Genomic DNA, 18,643 nt, shown 5'->3' with positions numbered 1-18,643 from the left:
GATTTATTACTGCGCACAGAGGTGGGTCCCGAATCACGGCCGTTTGTGGGTGGGCCCGGTGCCATCACATGGCTAGGGCAGGTGGTACACGCACCTAACCGTGTTTCTAATGTCGGTACGTGATTATCTTACGGCGGGGCCCAGTTGTGGAGGCCATCATGTGCGTGAAGTACGGCGAAGCCCTTTGGGGAGCAATTTTTAAGCAATCCTTTCAATCTTACCTGCTGAAATACCCGCCATCTGATGTCCGAAACGTGGAGTCCCCCAACTGGTCCCCACCACGACGCACGCAGATGAACCGTGAACGACGTTTCTCCCGGGCCGCGGTCGTACTATTTGGGGAAACAATCGACGGCATAACAAAAAGGACGAGTGGTTGTTGCTTACTCGCCCAATAGTGCGCCACATTCGACGGTCCCAGGAGCCCCACGTCGTCCGTCACCCCGCGCCAACGAGACGCCAGTTTTCCCGACGTGAAACACGCGCCGGCCCCAGGGCTTGCAGCATGGGCCCCAGAACGATCTCCAATACGATTCTAGGATCGCTCGAGGGTACACGTCGATTGGGTACAATAGTTCGGACCCTTTTTAAATCAAAAAAAAGAACGTCCGAGTTTCCCTTTACGCCCCCGTTATTTTCAATTATGGCAGCAGAGTCAAGTACCATGACAACCACTAATAAATAGATAATGACGAGGAAGGGGACGCGACAGTCATTAGAGAAAACAAGAGGGTCAAAATATAAGGGCAAAGAGAAGAAGTAACGTGAGTGACGGGGATCGAGTCGCCGGGACGCAGGGACGAAAATGCCCTTGGTATGGCCATGTTATTCTGGGAACCGACACGTGAAACGAGGATAGGATCGAAGGCTTTACGTGGGGGAGGGGACCGTTTTGAACCCCGATATATCGGCGAGAATTCCCCGATAACGATAAAATACCCCCGTATCGGTCAAAATGTCGGAATGGCCGACATGAGAGAAGACGACATTATCGCGAGAGATTCTTTCTGTGTCGCAAGCGAGGAGCCGTTTAGTCGCACAATAATTCTCTTACCAGACTGTTCTGACTCGATTATTCTACCCTTCTATTCATTGTACAACCTTATGTGGGACCCGGATGAGTGCCGGTGATATATACCACGGAAGAACGGGTAGAAATATGAGGTAGTGGTTTCAGTGACTTTAGGAACGCCACAATGGAATATAATATATATATATATATATATATATATAAGCACTTTGACCTTTATATATATATATATATATATAGTAGTCCAACTTTAAATAACATGGTGATAAAGTCTTATATAAAACTATTTTCTAACTTGGTAAGGTTTATATTTTTATGTTAATTAGGAGACAATTTGAATTATTGAATGTACACACTTGATAATGATAAAGTAGGGCCCACGTGAAGGGTGGTCCCATAAGCCCCGAACTTTGAATGGGATTGTTGATGGACTCTATGGTGGAATAAGAAACTCTTCCATCAAGAGCTAATTCATAATGCATGGATGATGCAATTTTGTTGGACACATTGGGGGCCTCACTTTCATAGTATTGATTTCTCAAGAATGAGTCATTGTCAGAGATATGTGTGGAGAAAAAGCCATGAGAATGAAGTGTGCATCACATCATCAAGGATTGGTCAAAAACAAACAATCATCCTTTGATGGCATTCTCACACCATACATGGGAAAGTGTGCATCTTTGGTGACAAGAGCTTGGCAAGGACCAACAAGGTCGCACAGTGACTTTGTGATGAGAGGAGAACATAAATGACATGAGCCACATGTTTTCTCGTGTTCATGTTTTTGAAACAAAAAATGTTTTATTTTTTTGAAAATTTGTTTTAGCCTATATCAATCATAGTTATCAAAATCTCGAAATTATTTCTAATATAAAGCATATTAATCATCTAAAAGTATATTCAAGTTTACTATTTTTAATAAAAAGTTATGATTGAATATTAAAAAAAATGATAATGTTGAATTCCTAAATTACCATTTATTGCTTTTATCGATTATTTGACTATCCACGTATTCAAATATTTTTCAAGGAAAAGTAATACCTATTTTATTTCGACATCGGTACGTTAATGATCAATAGACAACATTAATTATGATGATATATTTTATATAAAAAAATTGATTAACTAAATTAATTGATTATAAAAGATATTTCAAGTGTCATAAAAAAATTCAGTCTAGAGGACCACTAAATATATATTTTTTATTTATTTTTCTTTTCGGTAAAAGGATCCAAATGGGTCTATGTCTCGTTTCTATTTACTCGATCCAATCGGAACCTATATATATATATATATATATATATATAAGTCAATGAGGAAAAAGAATAGAAAAGGATAGAAGATGAGAGAGAGAGAGAGAGAGAGAGAGAGTGAGAGTGGGAGGTGAAGGCAGAAGAATGGACTGCTTTGTGTTGACAGTCTCTTTCTACTTCTTCTTCTTCTTCTTTGCTTTGGTTGGATTGATTGTATCACGAGAAGTTGCAGGCAGCATTCGATCGATGACTGCCGAGTAGATTGCAACTGACACTGACCGTTGTCTTGTCTGCACTCCTTCGAATCAATAGCTGTTTTCTCTTTCCTGCTTTTTCAGTCAGCTTTTTTCTTTGAGCTTTACGGAAGAATCAAAGATGTACAGATACCCAAAAAAGAGAGAGAGAGAGAGAGAGACGGAGGACAGCAGTCTGTGCAGCACAGACATCTTTGTTGGAGCTTTCCCCCATCTCTCTCTCTCTCTCTCTCTCTCTCTCTCTTCTTCTTTTCATTCTACTTATTTAGATCGGATTTATAGTAATTAGCCTTATGTCGTCCGTTGGAGATAATCGACGAGATGTGTTGGGAACAACAAAAAAATCCGAAAATTCAAAAATTAAAAGATAAATTTATCTTAATCACCAAATAAATATTTTTATAAATAAATTAATTTTCATCCTAGAGATAAAGCATTATATATAAATAAAATCCTTTTTTTTATATTTTTTATATCACGATGATATCTCATATTAGGATTTATTATTCCATTAAATACATATCTCAAAATATTAGTCAATTATAATATTTTTTAATTATAAATTTCATTCATATATTATATTCCATTTCAAAATTAAAATTTAAAGATCAATTAAATATTTTAAAAACATTATTATTAAAGAATAATTTATTTTTATTTGGTGAATACAGGACAGGACAGCTAAAGGTAGCATGAGATATTGACATGTAACCTCTGGTTGGGATAGGTATATTTTATGATATTATGAGACATGATAGAACTAATGGAGAGTAGGATAAAGATTGCATCAGTTGTCACCTTTTGCAACTACCACAATTATTTATAATCAATGATTTCCACAATAAATAACTAAATCATGTGTTTGTAGTGTCATATGTGTTGCTATTCACCTTTTGGTTTGCTTGTTTTCTCTTTCTTCTTGTTCTCCCTTTTGATAGATAGTGGTGTGCATAAATCTGTGGTGAGTAAATAAAAATAAGATGTATTGATTTAGGTAAAATAATTGATGTTTTTTTATATATGATGTATAACTTGATCATTAGATGTCATATCATAATGCTTTTGGTTTTTGTTTTATTTTAGTTATTATTATTATTCTTCTTCTTCTTTTTAAGATAATTGATATATGATGTATAACTTGATGATTATATGTGATATCCAATGCTTTTGATTTTTGTTATATTTTAATTATTTTCCTTTTTTTATGATGTGATATTTATGAACATACAAAATAACAAAAAAAATATATAAGCTAAGTGGTGTTCTATTTCATTATAATTGTGTGTTTCTCATGTTATACTTAACATCCTATTTTAAATATAGATTTGGATTTCAATTCATCTATCATTTATTCAAATCCTTCCATTCTAAGTCTTTTTTTTGTTTTTCTTCTTCTTATGATACAAAGACAAATAAGAGTTAATTCAATTAGCAACATATCGAGCATAGTTAATTTATCTAACATGTTACTATGAAATCTCAATCGAAAATACTCATTGTAATACCCCTAGTTTCACATCGAAAATGAGCAAGATTAAGATTATCTTATAAAGGTTTGATGAGTATACTATTATCAACTTCAGCTTAAATATTTTGGTCAGTGATTCAGATTAAACAAAATTGATAGGTCAATTAACCTATAAGGCCCTCATGACACTCGTCATCATAAATCGCATACTTATGATTAGAGATAATTTATTTCAAAAAAAATTATCACTTTTTTCAAATAGAACTCTTTTTTATTACATAATTATTATATTTTTCATCTCCAATAAATACTAATTTGAATGTGGAAGAAGAAGAACATTGTCTAGCAATATGTAGAACATCTCGGATTGATGATCAAAATCGATTAACTTTAAACTCTTCCTCTCCTAAGGAGTGTAACCTTTTTTCTTTTTTTCTTGGTGATAAGCGGGTAGCACAGACTCCGATACCCAAAAAAATCCGATCCGATAACGTCTCTGATCTTGCGACCGTTAAATTCGGATCCGAACCACATATAACTACCTCTCTGACGAAGGGGGAAGGAAAGGAAGGGGAGAAAGGATGCTGCTTGCGGTTCTCTTCACGAACACCGAGGGCAACATCCTCATCGAACGGTAACCCTTCGATGACCTCCCCCGCCCCTACATTAGATCTCAATCCCTCTTTCTTGCATGCGCCCGATTCGGTTTTTGATTCATGGATGATCGGGGCGTGAGCTGTCTCCGTTTTCTTCGAGTAGTATTTGCGAGTTGATCATGGGCTCTCGCTTCTGGGAAGACCAGAAAAGAGATCGGGTATCGGTTTTTTTTTATCAGTAGAATAAAAAAAATGTTTAGTTTTCAGCGGTTATTCGTGATCAAGAAGCCACATTTTGTTGAAGAATAAAGGATGCTTAAGCAGTCTGATCCATTATTTTTGGGGCTATCCGGTAAATTGAGGTCGAGATGTGAAGATAAGACTGAAGATCGAAGCTTAGAAAGAACATCCTGGAGATAAAGGAGCTACTTTGATAGCTTATGATGCTTTACTATGTCATAGGGATTTCATTTGCAACTGCGTTTATTGCAAGAATTGCTCAGTTTAGATTGTCATTAGTCACACTGTCATGCAGATTTCCTGTTTAGTACCTTGTCACACGAGTTCTTGTTGTCTGCATATAAGCATCTGTTATTGTACCTTCTTGACCATAAGACTGCACGAGAAACAAAATTTATGGCACTGATCTTAATCTTGTCTTTTCTGTTTCGAAGAATTAATTTTGGTGCCTTGAAAGAAATGTAAATTGGATCTTTCCTAATAGATTAAGCTTTTGGGGATTACTAGTCATTCGATTAAAATCTTTATCTTATTATGAGATGGCCCAATCTATATTGAACTCTAACACAGATAATGTTATAGGGTAGGTCTTTTGCAAAAATAAAATGTATGGGCCAACCATAAATCATGCTCTGACTGAATTGCTCGAGATTTTGAAGAGAAGTTTCATGATGGAAAATTTATTGTACAAATCCAAGATCATATAGAGCCCTTGCTGAAGAGGAGTGTGATTCATCTGGAAAATTTTGTACTTTGGATCATCAAATCCTACTATGCTCGTAGATTGATTTTAAATTGTCTTTTCCTTTCCTAAAATTTCCTTATTTTTACCATAGGAATGTCTTAAACTGGCACTTGGTTGAATTCAGAGTGATGAGCTTTCGTTTAATCTCTATTCTACACTTTCAAATTACTACAAGGTATAATGCTTCTGATTTACATCTTAAATAGGAGGATTGCAGAGCCAGTATTAATTACATACAACCCAGGAACTAGGTTTTGGTGTATGTCTGTGGTGTCTGTGTTGAAATCCATGTTTGTGATGTTACTTTTGAATCCACATTTGCTGACCTGATCTATATGTTAAGAAGATAGTTATAAAATTGTTTGCTTACCCTATCAACAATTAACAAAGAAGATGTCTCAATTAGTAAAGGTGAAGGCAGAGGTAAGGCAACTAGTATTGCTGGTGATATGAAGTTAGATTTCTTCTACCTTTGCCATCTCTCTTATCAATTCTTCGTATCACGAAGTCATCAGAGAGGTCATCACATTACTGAACTTTTATTTCTTTTGAACTTTCTCCATGGTCATGCTGTTCTAGATGTTTCATCAGATCTGAACATGGCATGAGTTCATGAAGTTCCATGGTTTGCTAGAGTACTCTAGGAATATAGCTGTTCTTTTGCTTTATACTGTTTTGATTTATTATTATCTAGAGCAATCATTAAATTTACTGGTCTTGTTACTTGGCATCATGATGATGCAAAATTTCCAAAGTAGCAAGATTCTATCATTGATTTTCTTCCAATGCAGCTTTCAGGGAGTTCCTACAGAGGAGAGACTCCATTGGCGATCTTTTCTAGTAAAGCTAGGAGCAGATAATCTAAGAAGAGCTAAAAATGAAGAAATTTTTGTTGCTTCTCACAAGTATGTAAATCACCTATTGTTGTATCTTTGAGTTCTACATTGTTGGCTGCATTTTGTGAATTTATATATCTGCTTGCTGTACTTTGTCAGATACCTTCTCTTATGCTTGGATTTTCTTTTTACCTAGGAATATTCTCTAAAATAAAAAAAACTTAAGTAAATCTTACTGCATATTAGTCTTTCTTTTTCTTCCTACTATGAGATGAAGAAACTACGCTTTTTAACTATGCAAATATGTATCTGTCTAGTAGTGTCATTGGTTACCCTTCTGTGATGGCAAATAATTTTTAGATGGCTTAAAGAAAACTTGCGTGATGTATCAAGATGACAAACCAACTTTGATGATACTGATTTAATAGTTGGCTTCAATGTTGTTTTCTTGGGACAAACCAACCCCAAATGGTTGGGACATTGAGTTGCCATCAATGTTATTGTTTTCTTGGGACACTAAATCGAAGCTTTGAAGATGCTTGCTCTTGAAAAAGGTCAAATGTTAATCACTTGCTAATGACTTCGAAGCTTTTACTGTGCTACTTTGTGGTGAATCATCACTCCGTACTAAAATATAGCTGTGCACACAAGATAACTATTACTGTTTTCAGGAATAAGGATAAAGCTCATACACACTCTCCCAGCATGCTTATCTTCATCACTTTTTATCTTTCAAGTTAACTCTTATCGATTTGCAGGTCTGTTTATATTGTGTATACCATGCTTGGAGATGTCTCAATTTACGTCGTTGGCAAGGATGAGTATGATGAATTAACTTGTAAGTGCATATATTTATGACTGTAATATTGTAAATTAGATATGAATGTATTTTGACTTACGAGAAAATTACTATTAGCCTGTAAAATCACAAAATCATACTTTTACTAATTTTTCTTGTTTAACCTGATTCAAGTGTCCGAAGTTATCTATGTGATAACCTCCTCTGTGAAGGATGCATGTGGTAAGCCTCCTACGGAACGCCTATTCCTTGACAAGTATGGAAAAATTTGCCTATGTCTGGATGAAATAGTTTGCAAGGTACACAAAAAATCTCATCTAATTTTTCTCCTTTTTCGTGACAACTAATAATCATATGGTTCTTGAACTTCCAAGTTTATGAACTGATGGATCAGTAACTGGCACATACTTGAAATTTCAAGTTTCACCTTCTCATTAATATTTTGTGTCATCATCTTAGCCAAAGACGATGCCTTCCCCTCCCCAAATCTGCAATTTCTTCTTTTTTATAACATGCTTCTTATCTGAAGGGGCTGCTGGAGAACACTGATAAGAGCAGAATCCGACGTCTGACAAGGTTAAAGCCTCCTACTGATGTCTGATCAATGTCTCTCCTACTGGCATGATCAAGGTTCTTCTTGTTGATCTTTTCTTAATATCTCATACCCTTTGCATTCTAAACCAATAAATAGCAAATTATTCAAGTCTGCTGGGAAATTTGCATTCACTTTTGCAACAATAAATTATATTCTTTTCCTTTGTCATATGTAGTTAAAGGAAAACTGTATTGCCAACTTTTTACTTTTCTAAAAGATTGAGTTGTATGCTTTTGGGATCGTGTAGGATCATTGATTTTGTTTAGAATCTCAAACAACTGACGGCTTAAATCATGATAATTATTTGACAACAGGGGACATCGATACAAGAAAATAGAAATGGATTGATATAAATCTTAGCTTTCTAGGAGATGCAATCTTTCACAGTTGTGCTTCAGATTTCTTCCAAATCCACATCAGCACATATTTAACTTTCCTGGATCATTTTATTACATGCTACTTTTGTCAAGATCCATATATTGTTGACACTTTGATCATAGTAGGGCCAAAGAGAAACTCAATATACCAAAGTATCAATTTGCTCTTCTTTTAGTGAACCATTTTGCAAGAGAAGTGAATTACTTGAGAGTATTAATGTGATTTGCCTAAGGCCAAAATAAATGTAAGAAATGTAATATTTACTTGTATGATTTGGCTAATATTCATCGTATTGTCAGACTTGGCACATGGATACTGACTTGTTAGCCAATAGCAAAATAAACCGATCAAATTCTTCATGTTATCATGAATCAAGATAGAAAATATTCACTGAATCAGAGGATCCCATACTATAAATTAGGGTCCCTCCAAATATGACACATATTCTTGTTTCTCCTTTTTTTACTTTTATACTTCATCTCCATATGCTTCTGACATTGGTATTTTCTTGCAAGAGGTATGGAAACCTAATTTAATTCATAGCACCCCCTCAACAGCTCTCATAATCCATGCAGTTGAATCAATTTTTGAGGTGTGAAATGATTCGGCATGCGAGCTATGTCGGTTTGTTTTTGTAATTCAGCTTGACGACCAACACTAAAATGAACATTTTTTTTTCTAAATAGCCTAAATTTTTTTGTCCCCTACACCTTTTCTTGACCTTGTAAACTTGTTCTTTTGTTATTGTTGAGGCTTGAGACCGTGCTGAAAGATGTTATAATTTAATGTAGGATTGACAATGATATCTGTATAAATATCTGTAACAGCTGAATTATCTGTATAAAATATATGTAACATATTCATGGAAACACTAACGGAATAAAAAAAATATAAGCCATGCCCAACTGATATTGATTAAACTTTCATATCATTTTACAATCTTAGAAGGGCACATATAGCAGTATTTCATAATTGTTGTATGATACATGTGTAATCAATCATAGGGCCTCTTTTGCAAACTTTTATGGAAATGATGTTTAATTGGAGAAAGATGCATGCAAAATCTCATAAGTTTGCGGAACTCAAAATTTCTCTTTCTTCATTCTATGTTATTGTAACCTTTAATAAATGGATCATAAATTTGAAAAACTAATAATATGATGGCTATCATATGAGAAAGGAGATCATTCTCGACATTTATTTATGGGTGAAGCAAAAGCAAATGTAACAAAAAACACTTAATAAAATAAAAAGTAGTAAATATAAAAAGTAAAAAAATTATATGCAAATTTTCTCTTTTTCTTCTTTAGTATTATTCTCCAATATGACAAGAGCTATACATAAAATAAGTGATCACTATTTAAATGAGGAATTAGGGTTACAAATTAAAATTTTTTACTTGCTCAAATCATGGCTAAGATTTGAATTCTATTCAACAAGGTTAACTTATATATATATATATATATATATATATATATATATATATATATATGTATATATATATGTATATACATATATATATATATATGTATATATATATATATATGTATATATGTATATGTATATACATATATACATATATATATATATATATATGTATATGTATATATGTATATATATATATGTATATGTATATATATGTATATGTATATATATATGTATATGTATATATATATGTATGTATATATATTGGGATGGTATCACTTTTCATAATTCTCAAACAGTCACTCACTATTTCAAAAATTCTAAAAATACCCCTCAAAAGTTATTATGGATTTTTTTTATCTAAATTAAAAATGTTTTTTCACCAATTGTTTACAGTGTTTTTGTTTCAAAAATACTGTGACATCAATATTAGTTCAAAAATATTATACGGTTCTTTTATTCTAAAAATATTATATAGTATTTTTAAACACTATACAGTATTTTATGGATAAAAAATAACACATAAAATATTGTAAACAGTCGACGAAATTTTTTTTGGATTTGGGCAGAAAAATATGATAAAATTTTAAAGGTTATTTTTGGAATATTAAAAAAAATGAGGTGACTATTTGAGAATTATGAAAAGAGATATCATCTGAGAAATATATATATATATATATATATATATATATATATAGTTAAAGTTAAAATTATTTTTAAAAATAAGATATTAATTTATGGTTTTTAGAATAATAATAAAGGCTTCAGATAATTACGGAGAAGCAGAACCGTCCATCAAATAGATGTGTCCGATGTGATGCCCATCAGTCTCCGTCCGCCGCAGTCTGTAAATGCGCTCGACAGAACGAAGCAGGCTTCCTCCGACCCAACCATCCCATGGAACCCGAGTCCGAACCTCCGCCGCCGCCACTATCAGCGGAGCCGCCCTCAGAACCTGGCGCTGAGGAGGACGCGGAGGCGGAGGCCCGCCGCCTCAAGTCCCTGGCGGAGGAGAAGCTTCTCTCGTCGTCTCTCAAGTCCGCCCTCAAGTATGCGAAGCGCGCCGCCCGGCTCGCTCCCGACCTCGACGGCGTCACCCAGATGGTCACCGCCCTCAAGGTCCTCCGCGCCGACCCCTCCGACCACTACAAGGTCCTCCGCCTCCCACCCTTCTCCACTCCGGCCGCCGTCCGCAAGCAGTACAAGGCCCTCGCCCTCATGCTCCACCCCGACAAGGCCGCCGCCCACCCCCTCCCCGCCGCCGAGGACGCCTTCAAGCGCGTCGCTGACTCCTTTCGCTTCCTCTCCGACCGCTCCCTCAAGCGCGACTTGGACCTCCGGCTCCGCCTCTCACTATCGGCCGCCGCCTCTGCGGAGGGTGAGGCCCCGACCCCTCCCGTCACCTTCTGGACCGCCTGCACCACCTGCCGCCTCCTCCACGAGTTCGATCGCAAGTACGTCGGTTACCGACTCGTGTGCCCTAGCTGCCGCAAGAGCTTCCTCGCCGTTGAGGTCCCTGCTGGAGACAAGCCGAGCGCCGCTCATGAGAACGGAGCGATGAAAGATGAGGCCAGGGTTAGGGTAACTCGGTCGAGGTCCAGTTCCAGGCCTAGGATCCCCCGGTTTCCGGCGCTGGTGGGGGATAAGAAGAGGAAAACTAGGGTTTCGCCTTCCCCCGTTGCAAAGATGCCCCGGCCGAGTGCGGAGAAGACTTTGGCGGAGATACAGATGGAGCTCATCAAGGCGAAGGGAAAGGACAAGAGTAGGAACGGAGGGAAGGAGAAGGCTTTAGCTGCCGTGAAAATGGAAGAAGACAATGATGTAAGCCTTATGGCAGTGGAGGACTCCGATTTCTATGATTTCGACAAGGACAGGACAGAGAAAAGCTTCAGAATGGGGCAGATTTGGGCTATATATGATGATGATGATGGAATGCCACGGCATTATGGACTAATAGATGAGGTGATATCATTCAATCCATTCAGAATGACAATGAGCTGGTTAGACATTCAGTGCAATGGGGATGAGGCTATGGTGCTGGGGGAAAAGTCGGGGTTGCATATTTCGTGTGGGCGGTTCAAGGTGGGGAGGAAGGTTGACATAGATTCTGTGAACTGCTTCTCCCATTACGTCAATTGTGAGAGAGCTGCAAGGGAGCTTTATAGGATTTATCCTAATAAGGGTTCTGTATGGGCTCTCTACGGTGAGCAGAATGCAAGAGAGGATGGAAGGCACTACGATATTGTTGTCTGCCTCACCAGTCACAGTGAGATGTACGGGTTGAGCATCGCATATCTTGAGAAGGTGGTAGGTTACAAGACAATATTTAAGAGGCAAGCAATCGGTTGCCATGCTATTAAGTGGCTCAAGAAAGATGATATGAGGTTGTTTTCACACCAAATACCTGCTCGAAAACTTTCAGAGGCCCAGGGATTAGACCTGCCAAGAGACTGCTGGGAGCTTGATCCTGCTTCCCTTCCTCCTGATTTGCTTAGAATTGGTTGTGGTCGATGATTACTCAGCTTCTTGCTTCTAGGCCGTATAATGCTGCAAGAATTGATATGATCTATGGGAACATTGCTGATCTCATATTGAGGTTTTCTTCTACCACCCCTGGTTCTACCATGCTAGTTTATTAATAGGCCTTCAGTAGATTTTTTTGTTTCTTTTGGAGCCAAATGGGTGGAATCTGTTCTTTAATCATTCTTCTTTGTTCTTCTTTAAGTGTTAATCCCTTATGCAATTTTCTAGCTTGCTGTTTTGCTTCGCACACTATTTACTAGTACAACTAAAATAAAATAATTGCAGCTACATGGTGTGAGTATGCAACTGTTTTAATACAGTTAACAACTTGTAGTCATGTACTGATGCCATTATCTGGGCATATTTCTCACTTTCAATATGAAGTAAATTACAGGTCAAAGCAAGATTATACTTAAATTAAATTTTTTAGATTACCTGATTTTGCAATCATATGAAGAACTGTCTTGCAAAGTAAAATCTTCTATCTTTTTTCCTCTGTGCATGCAGAATGACATTTTGCATAATTTAGTGTATTATTCATAATGAGGAGCAAACACCTTTTGACTCATTTTTGTCAGTTGTGAGACAGTGCTGCAACAGTTTTGTTTTATGAGCTATGGGGCAGCATATTGTCAATGATCCCACTTAATATAATCCAAAAAATAAGTTTGGAAGACTACTAATGATGTTTGTATTTTCTGATGCTTTGTCTTATGCAACAATTGGTACTTCAACTCATATTCTGCAGAGCTTGCTCATGCTGGAATTTCCTCAACCATATTGCAAACCTGCTCGTGGACAAGCGTCTGCTAATAACTTAGCTGCTTAAATCTAGTATGAGCACAAAACTTCAATTGACTTTCTTGCTAATATCTGTTGATTTATTTGTGTATTTTTATGCAAAAAATACTTGATTATGAAGGATTTAAAATATTGCCATACCATGAGCATATTTCAAAGCACTGAATGTTACTTTCAATCATATTTTCTAAATCCTTTCATATTGACATTTAGCACAGCCTATCAACTTGCATTTATGTGGTTATTGTATTGCAACAGACAAGTACTTTGAAATATGCTTGTTACACAAGAATATCTTATCATATTAGTTAACATCTATGCCAATTGTTTATATTTTATCTGTTATTTTGTTGTCGTTCTGTGTGGGTCAGTGAGTGTTTTTTCCTTTCATTTTTTATGTGGTGATGGTAATGGTGGTGGTATTGTTTCCGGCAGAGGCCCTCAATGGATTGTACTATTTGTCTAGGTTCCATTAGCTGCTTACAAACATGCTTTTGGCAACTTTCATCGCAAAAGTTTAGGAACATTTACACTTGTTTTTTTTCCTTCTTTCCCAAATTGTCAAGTATGGTTTCCATCTTCCTTTTCTTATCCTAATAATCTTATGCTTAAAAAATTCTTTGTTGTGGAATGGCCAATTTTGCAAAGTTTGTCTAAATGAGTATGTTAAATGTGTGCATAAGCTTAGGCTTTTTTTGATATTCCTCAGATGAGTCTTCTCAAGAGTGTGCAGAGGCTTTCTTTTAATAGATCTTAAATTTGAATTTTCCAATCGGTTCATTACTTTTTGATATATCTCTAAAATGATATTACCTTCTATGTGAAACAAGGTAGTCAAAAGCACTAGGTGCGGACCCAAAATGCTCAAGACGTTAGGCGCTTGCTCGAGCAAAGCTAGATGCTCCCAAATATTATAATTTAAAAATTATATATCATGATTAATAAAAATAAACTAAAAAGTAGCACTGGTGATTTGTCTGAAGCGCTGCATACTATAGCCATGATTCAGGATTCTAAACTTCAATGACAATACAAAACACTAAAAAGTAGCACTAATCACTACAGCAATAGCAATAATAATCAACATTTTATGACTGATTCACTATAGCAAAGAAGGCAGCTGCTGTTCACTACAACAGGCAGCTGTTGTTCATAGGGGGAGGGGACCTACGACGAGTCCGGGAGGGGGGAAACGGGTGGTTGCAGTGAACGTAGGAGGGTTGTGGTGAACGGGACAGAGGTAGGAGGAAGGAGGGAGGGAGGGAGGAGGAGAAAGAGAGAGATATATCAGAAGGGAGGGGAAGCAATCATCGTCGCTGTCAGAGGAAGATGCCACCACTACCGTCGAAGGAAGATGATGTCGCTGAAGGAAGATGTTGTCGTTGCCACTGGAGGACAACGCTGCTGGGGAAGAAGGTTGCTGCTGTCGTTCGCCGATGGGAGGAACATTGTCGTCGTGCAGAAATGAGAAAGTGGTTTTCTGTGTTAGGTTTCTCGCGCACGGGGTTTTGAGGTTTGTTTCTATGACTGTGCGACAGATAACTGGTTCAGTCGAACTAGTTAGTTGTCTTGTGTTTGGTTTGACTCAAACTCGATGGTTAATTAGTTTAATTGAACCAGATAAGTTAGTTTAGTTTGACTTAGGCTCGACCTAGCCTGAGTTGAACCAGGCGAGCTCCTGGGCTGCGCCTGAGTGAAGATGCCTCCTTAGCCCAAGAGGTGGGTACTTGGGCCTCACTCGCTTGGGCGCCTAGGCAAGCGAATGGGTGGCCGGTGACTTCACTGAATTTCTGATATTGTTTATTTAAGAACTAATAGATACATAGACCTTAAATGCTAATAAGTAATTAAAAGGCACCAGTCCTTTGTCTACTCTTACTGAACATTAAAGTAGCTAACAATTCCATGTAGCACTATTTATTTCCAGGTTATTTACTTCTGGATCCTTCCTGTTCTCTCAAATGTTTTCGTGATTTAAAATATTGGCCTACATGAGGAATCTCTGTTGCTTTCAAATGTTTTCCGATTACTAAAGGCAGCTTTTGATTTTACCTTTGATTCTATGGTTATAGAAGCTCCTTGCTCCTTGTATTCCTCTTAATATACATTCAGATTGTTAAAATTTCTCATGCTTTCTCTATAGAATGTATGCTTTTTCAATTTTTCATTCTGTACCATTAGTAACAGGGCTATTCTGAACTTTGTTCTTAAGGTGGTTGTTCTAAAATAGAACAATGGGAAATATTGTCTGTGTTGGGTATGTTGTAATTGGGATTTTAGGAATATTAATATGATGGAAGATTTCGATGGCTGAGTCATTTACATGTAACTAGGCAATAGTAAATGCTTGTTTCTTTGAGTGACACAATATTGGTTTCTTGTACATGGTTGTCTTATCCTAAGGAACTTGGGTAAGGTATATGCACAAATTTTTTTTTTCCAAGCCCGTTTATGAGAGGCATAATCTAGTGACTTACATGGATGTACAACACATAGTTTTTAATAATTTTGAATGCATAACTTCCACAGTATTCTGAATACATTTGGTGTGTGAGAGGTCTTTCTTTTACACCTTGTTCATAATCACACTTGATTATTTGTTTATGGCATGCTTTGGACAGTAAAAGTCATTTTCTGGGACAATGTGGAACTTCTGCTTGTGAAATGCCACCTGCTCCAATTGTCCACCTTTTCCACTAGTCACTAACTTTAGCTATTGAGAAGTTCCTGATAGCCATATCAAAATCAATGAAAAGCTTTTTGAATAGCAAATTCTCAAGTAATGGGAGATGCTTGCTGCACTTTTAACTGATAGATACTTATCTAGTGGTGCAGACAGTTGAGAATATTTGTCTCACCATGCTTAAAAGGACAGAATATGGTCAAGCATGCTTGTGAACAGTTAAACATAGGTCTTGTAGGTAGACATGAGCATATTTATGATGCAACTTCTTAGATGCATGGTGTTCTATATTTTCACAGCGTCAGCAGGAATGCAGTAAGATTACCATGAATATGGCCATGACTCCAAAGAACTATGTGAAGCATAGAGTAATTGGTTTGTCACTGAAAATTAGTTTCACAATTTGGTGATTGAGGCAACCATAGTCATTCTGGCCTGTCTTCATGGTTGACTTATGGCACACAATTTATGGATACCTACAGATGTGAAACGCAAGCAAATGCAACACATAGTCAATCAGGTTCCAGGTTGCTGGGGGTGAACAGAAAAATACTTTCAGGGTACAGACCTCTCAAGTATAAAGCAACCTTTAGTGTGTCTTTAATAACTTCTGTACATGTAACTTGGCAAACAACAATAAGATTCTTGTGGGGGCCCTGTGCTTCTGTTTGTCAATCATTTTTCTCATGCCTGATTGTAGTCTTTGTTAATTTACAACTATGAGTTAATGCATCCGACCTGGTAGATTTCTAAATTTGTAGACAAGTATTTTGCACGATATGTGAAGATGTGATATTATTTTCAGCAGGGACCTCAATTTCACCTGGAATGGTATGTACTGACTGGTATTCACGGGTTTGGGCAAATGCCAAGACTTCGACTATCCCATTTCAGCACTCCAGATCCAAGATGGGTTCCTGATCGGTAACCCTGGCGAACTGGTCTTACCATCCCTCTTCAGATTGTGCATCTCTCAGCAATATGCTTCTACCAAAAACCATAATTGTAGTCATGAATATTCTATAATCATGTATGCCCCTTTGGGTATGTTAGATTGGTACATTGATCATTTTCTCTTCTGAGCTTGGCATTGCATGTTCATTACAGCAGCTGTTGAGCTCTCACATACTCAAGTTGCTGTATAACAGATATCACTACAGTGGAAAATGTTCAGTGCTGCATTTTGGTAATTCCCATGTGTGGTAACTGTATTCAATTGCCTGGTAACAAGCATATCCAGCATTTTCAAGTATTCACTTTTGTTAACTTTATTCACTGGAACCAGAGATAGAACTGCATATTCTTCCATGATGAAATGTAAGGCTGGTTTATTATGTTATTAGCTTGTCTGTCACATTTATTTGGATCTGATACGGAGAGACTTGGTAGATTGTAATTTATAATTTTCGCTCATAAAAGAAGTATGTCAGTCCTATGGCTTATTTAGTTGCAAAACAATTTATGTTGTGAAACAGCGACTATTATTAAAAAGGTTCATTTTGATCCAAAACTTGGGAGTCATAACTTCTGTTCTGCTTTCATTTCATCCATCCATCATTTCTTTAGAAGTTTTCTGAACTTTCAGAAGTGCAATGACCATGTCATACCTATTAACTGGAATTTGGAAGCATCTGTTGTCCACCAGTGAGATGCTATTTTCACATTAGAACTCTATAGCAGCAACAACTAAAAAGCTAGATGTGGATGTCTATCCATGGCTTCAAGAGTTAATCCAGCTGTAGATGCAACTGGTGGATTGAGATCTACAGAGCTGGTGCCACATCCAGGTAACTTACGATCATGCTATCAGCCTATGAGCAATCTGTTTTTCTAGTAATATAGAGAACATCAGCTGTTTCTTTTGGTTTCTGTTCTTCATTCAAGGTGAATTGAAGTGTTGGTTTGGGCAATGCAGTTGTATCAACCCTTGGAGGGTTCGGGAACGAGGAACAGATGAAGAAGTTAAATAGTGAAGCTACTATTTTGGCAACAGGCGCTGCAAAATATTTTGGTAAGCTTTGTCATTTGAACGTGAAAAATCATTTAACTACCCTTCAGTCTGAAAACTTGTTGTTTTTGCATTGAGGTTTCCAGAAGGATATCTTTTCTCAGGTCGACTATATAAATCTATCTCATGACAAGTTATATAGAATATCTTGTTAAAATCATGTCATGAGTTCTATTGTTCCTTGTAAGAATTGGAATGCTATGAGATAAGTTCTTTATTCAGTTCTAAGTTTTTATCTATTGCATAATACTGTTTCCTCTTATCTCCGTGTTCATACTTCATAATAATGTCACTCTCTCTTAATTTGTCACTGTATGCTTCCACATGTATTCTGTGGATGTAATATGCCAAGGCTGCTGCTTGCTGCTGAGAATCCTACAAAGCCTCCGGGCTTTGATCGTTGATGTTGATGTTACCCATTCAGTGATCGATGCGCTTGCGGATGACGAATCATTCTGCGTTTTATGATCAAGCAAATCAAGGAAGCTGTGGCGAGGCCGTCAACTCTACCCAACTGATCATTAACTCTGCTATGCTTGCTTATGCTGCAAGAGTCATGGTTGTTTAAAGCTCTGCATTCTTCAGTTACCCAGAATGAAAGAACGAGGACCTCTATTCTGCATACATGGCTGCATGGTATGTGCCATATTTCTGGATCTTTGGTCAATACTTTGCAGCTTTATGTTATGTAAATTTGTGTGACAGCTGATATAGAGAAATTTGTGTGTATCGGTTGAGATGCAGTTTGTTTGTGCATCTAAGTTGGATTGATGGGTGAAGACAAATTTGTAGTATCATTTTTAGGAAAAAAATATATCTCGACTTAGATGAGATTAGGTTATATTTTACCATCAAAGATTCATGTGCTTAGGTGGGTTAGATTTTGTAAAAGTTCTGAATTAAGGAGTATAATGTTATCTCCAATTGACACAAAAAAAATGAAATTTTATATCAATAGAATAATTTATATAGACAATTTTAATTTTAGTTACGGTATTTGAGCGTATCA

At 36.8% G+C, this 18,643-nt stretch overlaps 2 protein-coding genes across 9 annotated transcripts; both read left to right on the top strand.

The window, feature by feature from the left end:
- The first annotated feature begins 4,564 nt into the window (after nt 1-4,564).
- Nucleotides 4,565-8,949, top strand: LOC135635708 (uncharacterized). The gene is made up of 5 exons (XM_065146985.1): nt 4,565-4,639; nt 6,378-6,491; nt 7,181-7,260; nt 7,396-7,520; nt 7,751-8,949. The coding sequence occupies exons 1-5, from the start codon at nt 4,587-4,589 to the stop codon at nt 7,820-7,822; spliced, it is 444 nt and encodes a 147-aa protein (XP_065003057.1). The 5' UTR covers nt 4,565-4,586; the 3' UTR covers nt 7,823-8,949.
- Nucleotides 8,950-10,425: 1,476 nt separating this feature from the next.
- On the top strand, nt 10,426-18,475 carry LOC103980700 (uncharacterized). Of its 8 annotated transcripts, none has more exons than XM_065149308.1 (4): nt 10,426-12,215; nt 12,891-12,976; nt 16,435-17,413; nt 17,542-18,475. In XM_065149308.1, the coding sequence occupies exon 1, from the start codon at nt 10,517-10,519 to the stop codon at nt 12,131-12,133; it is 1,617 nt and encodes a 538-aa protein (XP_065005380.1). In that variant the 5' UTR covers nt 10,426-10,516; the 3' UTR covers nt 12,134-12,215; nt 12,891-12,976; nt 16,435-17,413; nt 17,542-18,475. The 8 variants fall into 8 exon arrangements, with proteins under 8 accessions (XP_065005380.1, XP_009395444.2, XP_065005381.1 ...); XM_009397169.3 differs by having other exon boundaries at nt 16,432-17,413; XM_065149309.1 differs by having other exon boundaries at nt 10,426-12,976; nt 16,432-17,413; nt 17,542-17,637; nt 17,987-18,475.
- The last annotated feature ends 168 nt before the right edge of the window (nt 18,476-18,643 follow it).

This window comes from Musa acuminata, chromosome BXJ3-4, assembly GCF_036884655.1.
Source record: "Musa acuminata AAA Group cultivar baxijiao chromosome BXJ3-4, Cavendish_Baxijiao_AAA, whole genome shotgun sequence".
Taxonomy (NCBI): Eukaryota; Viridiplantae; Streptophyta; class Magnoliopsida; order Zingiberales; family Musaceae; genus Musa; species Musa acuminata.
The sequence above is the reverse complement of the archived record's forward strand: the minus strand, read 5'-3'. Positions and strand labels throughout refer to the sequence as shown.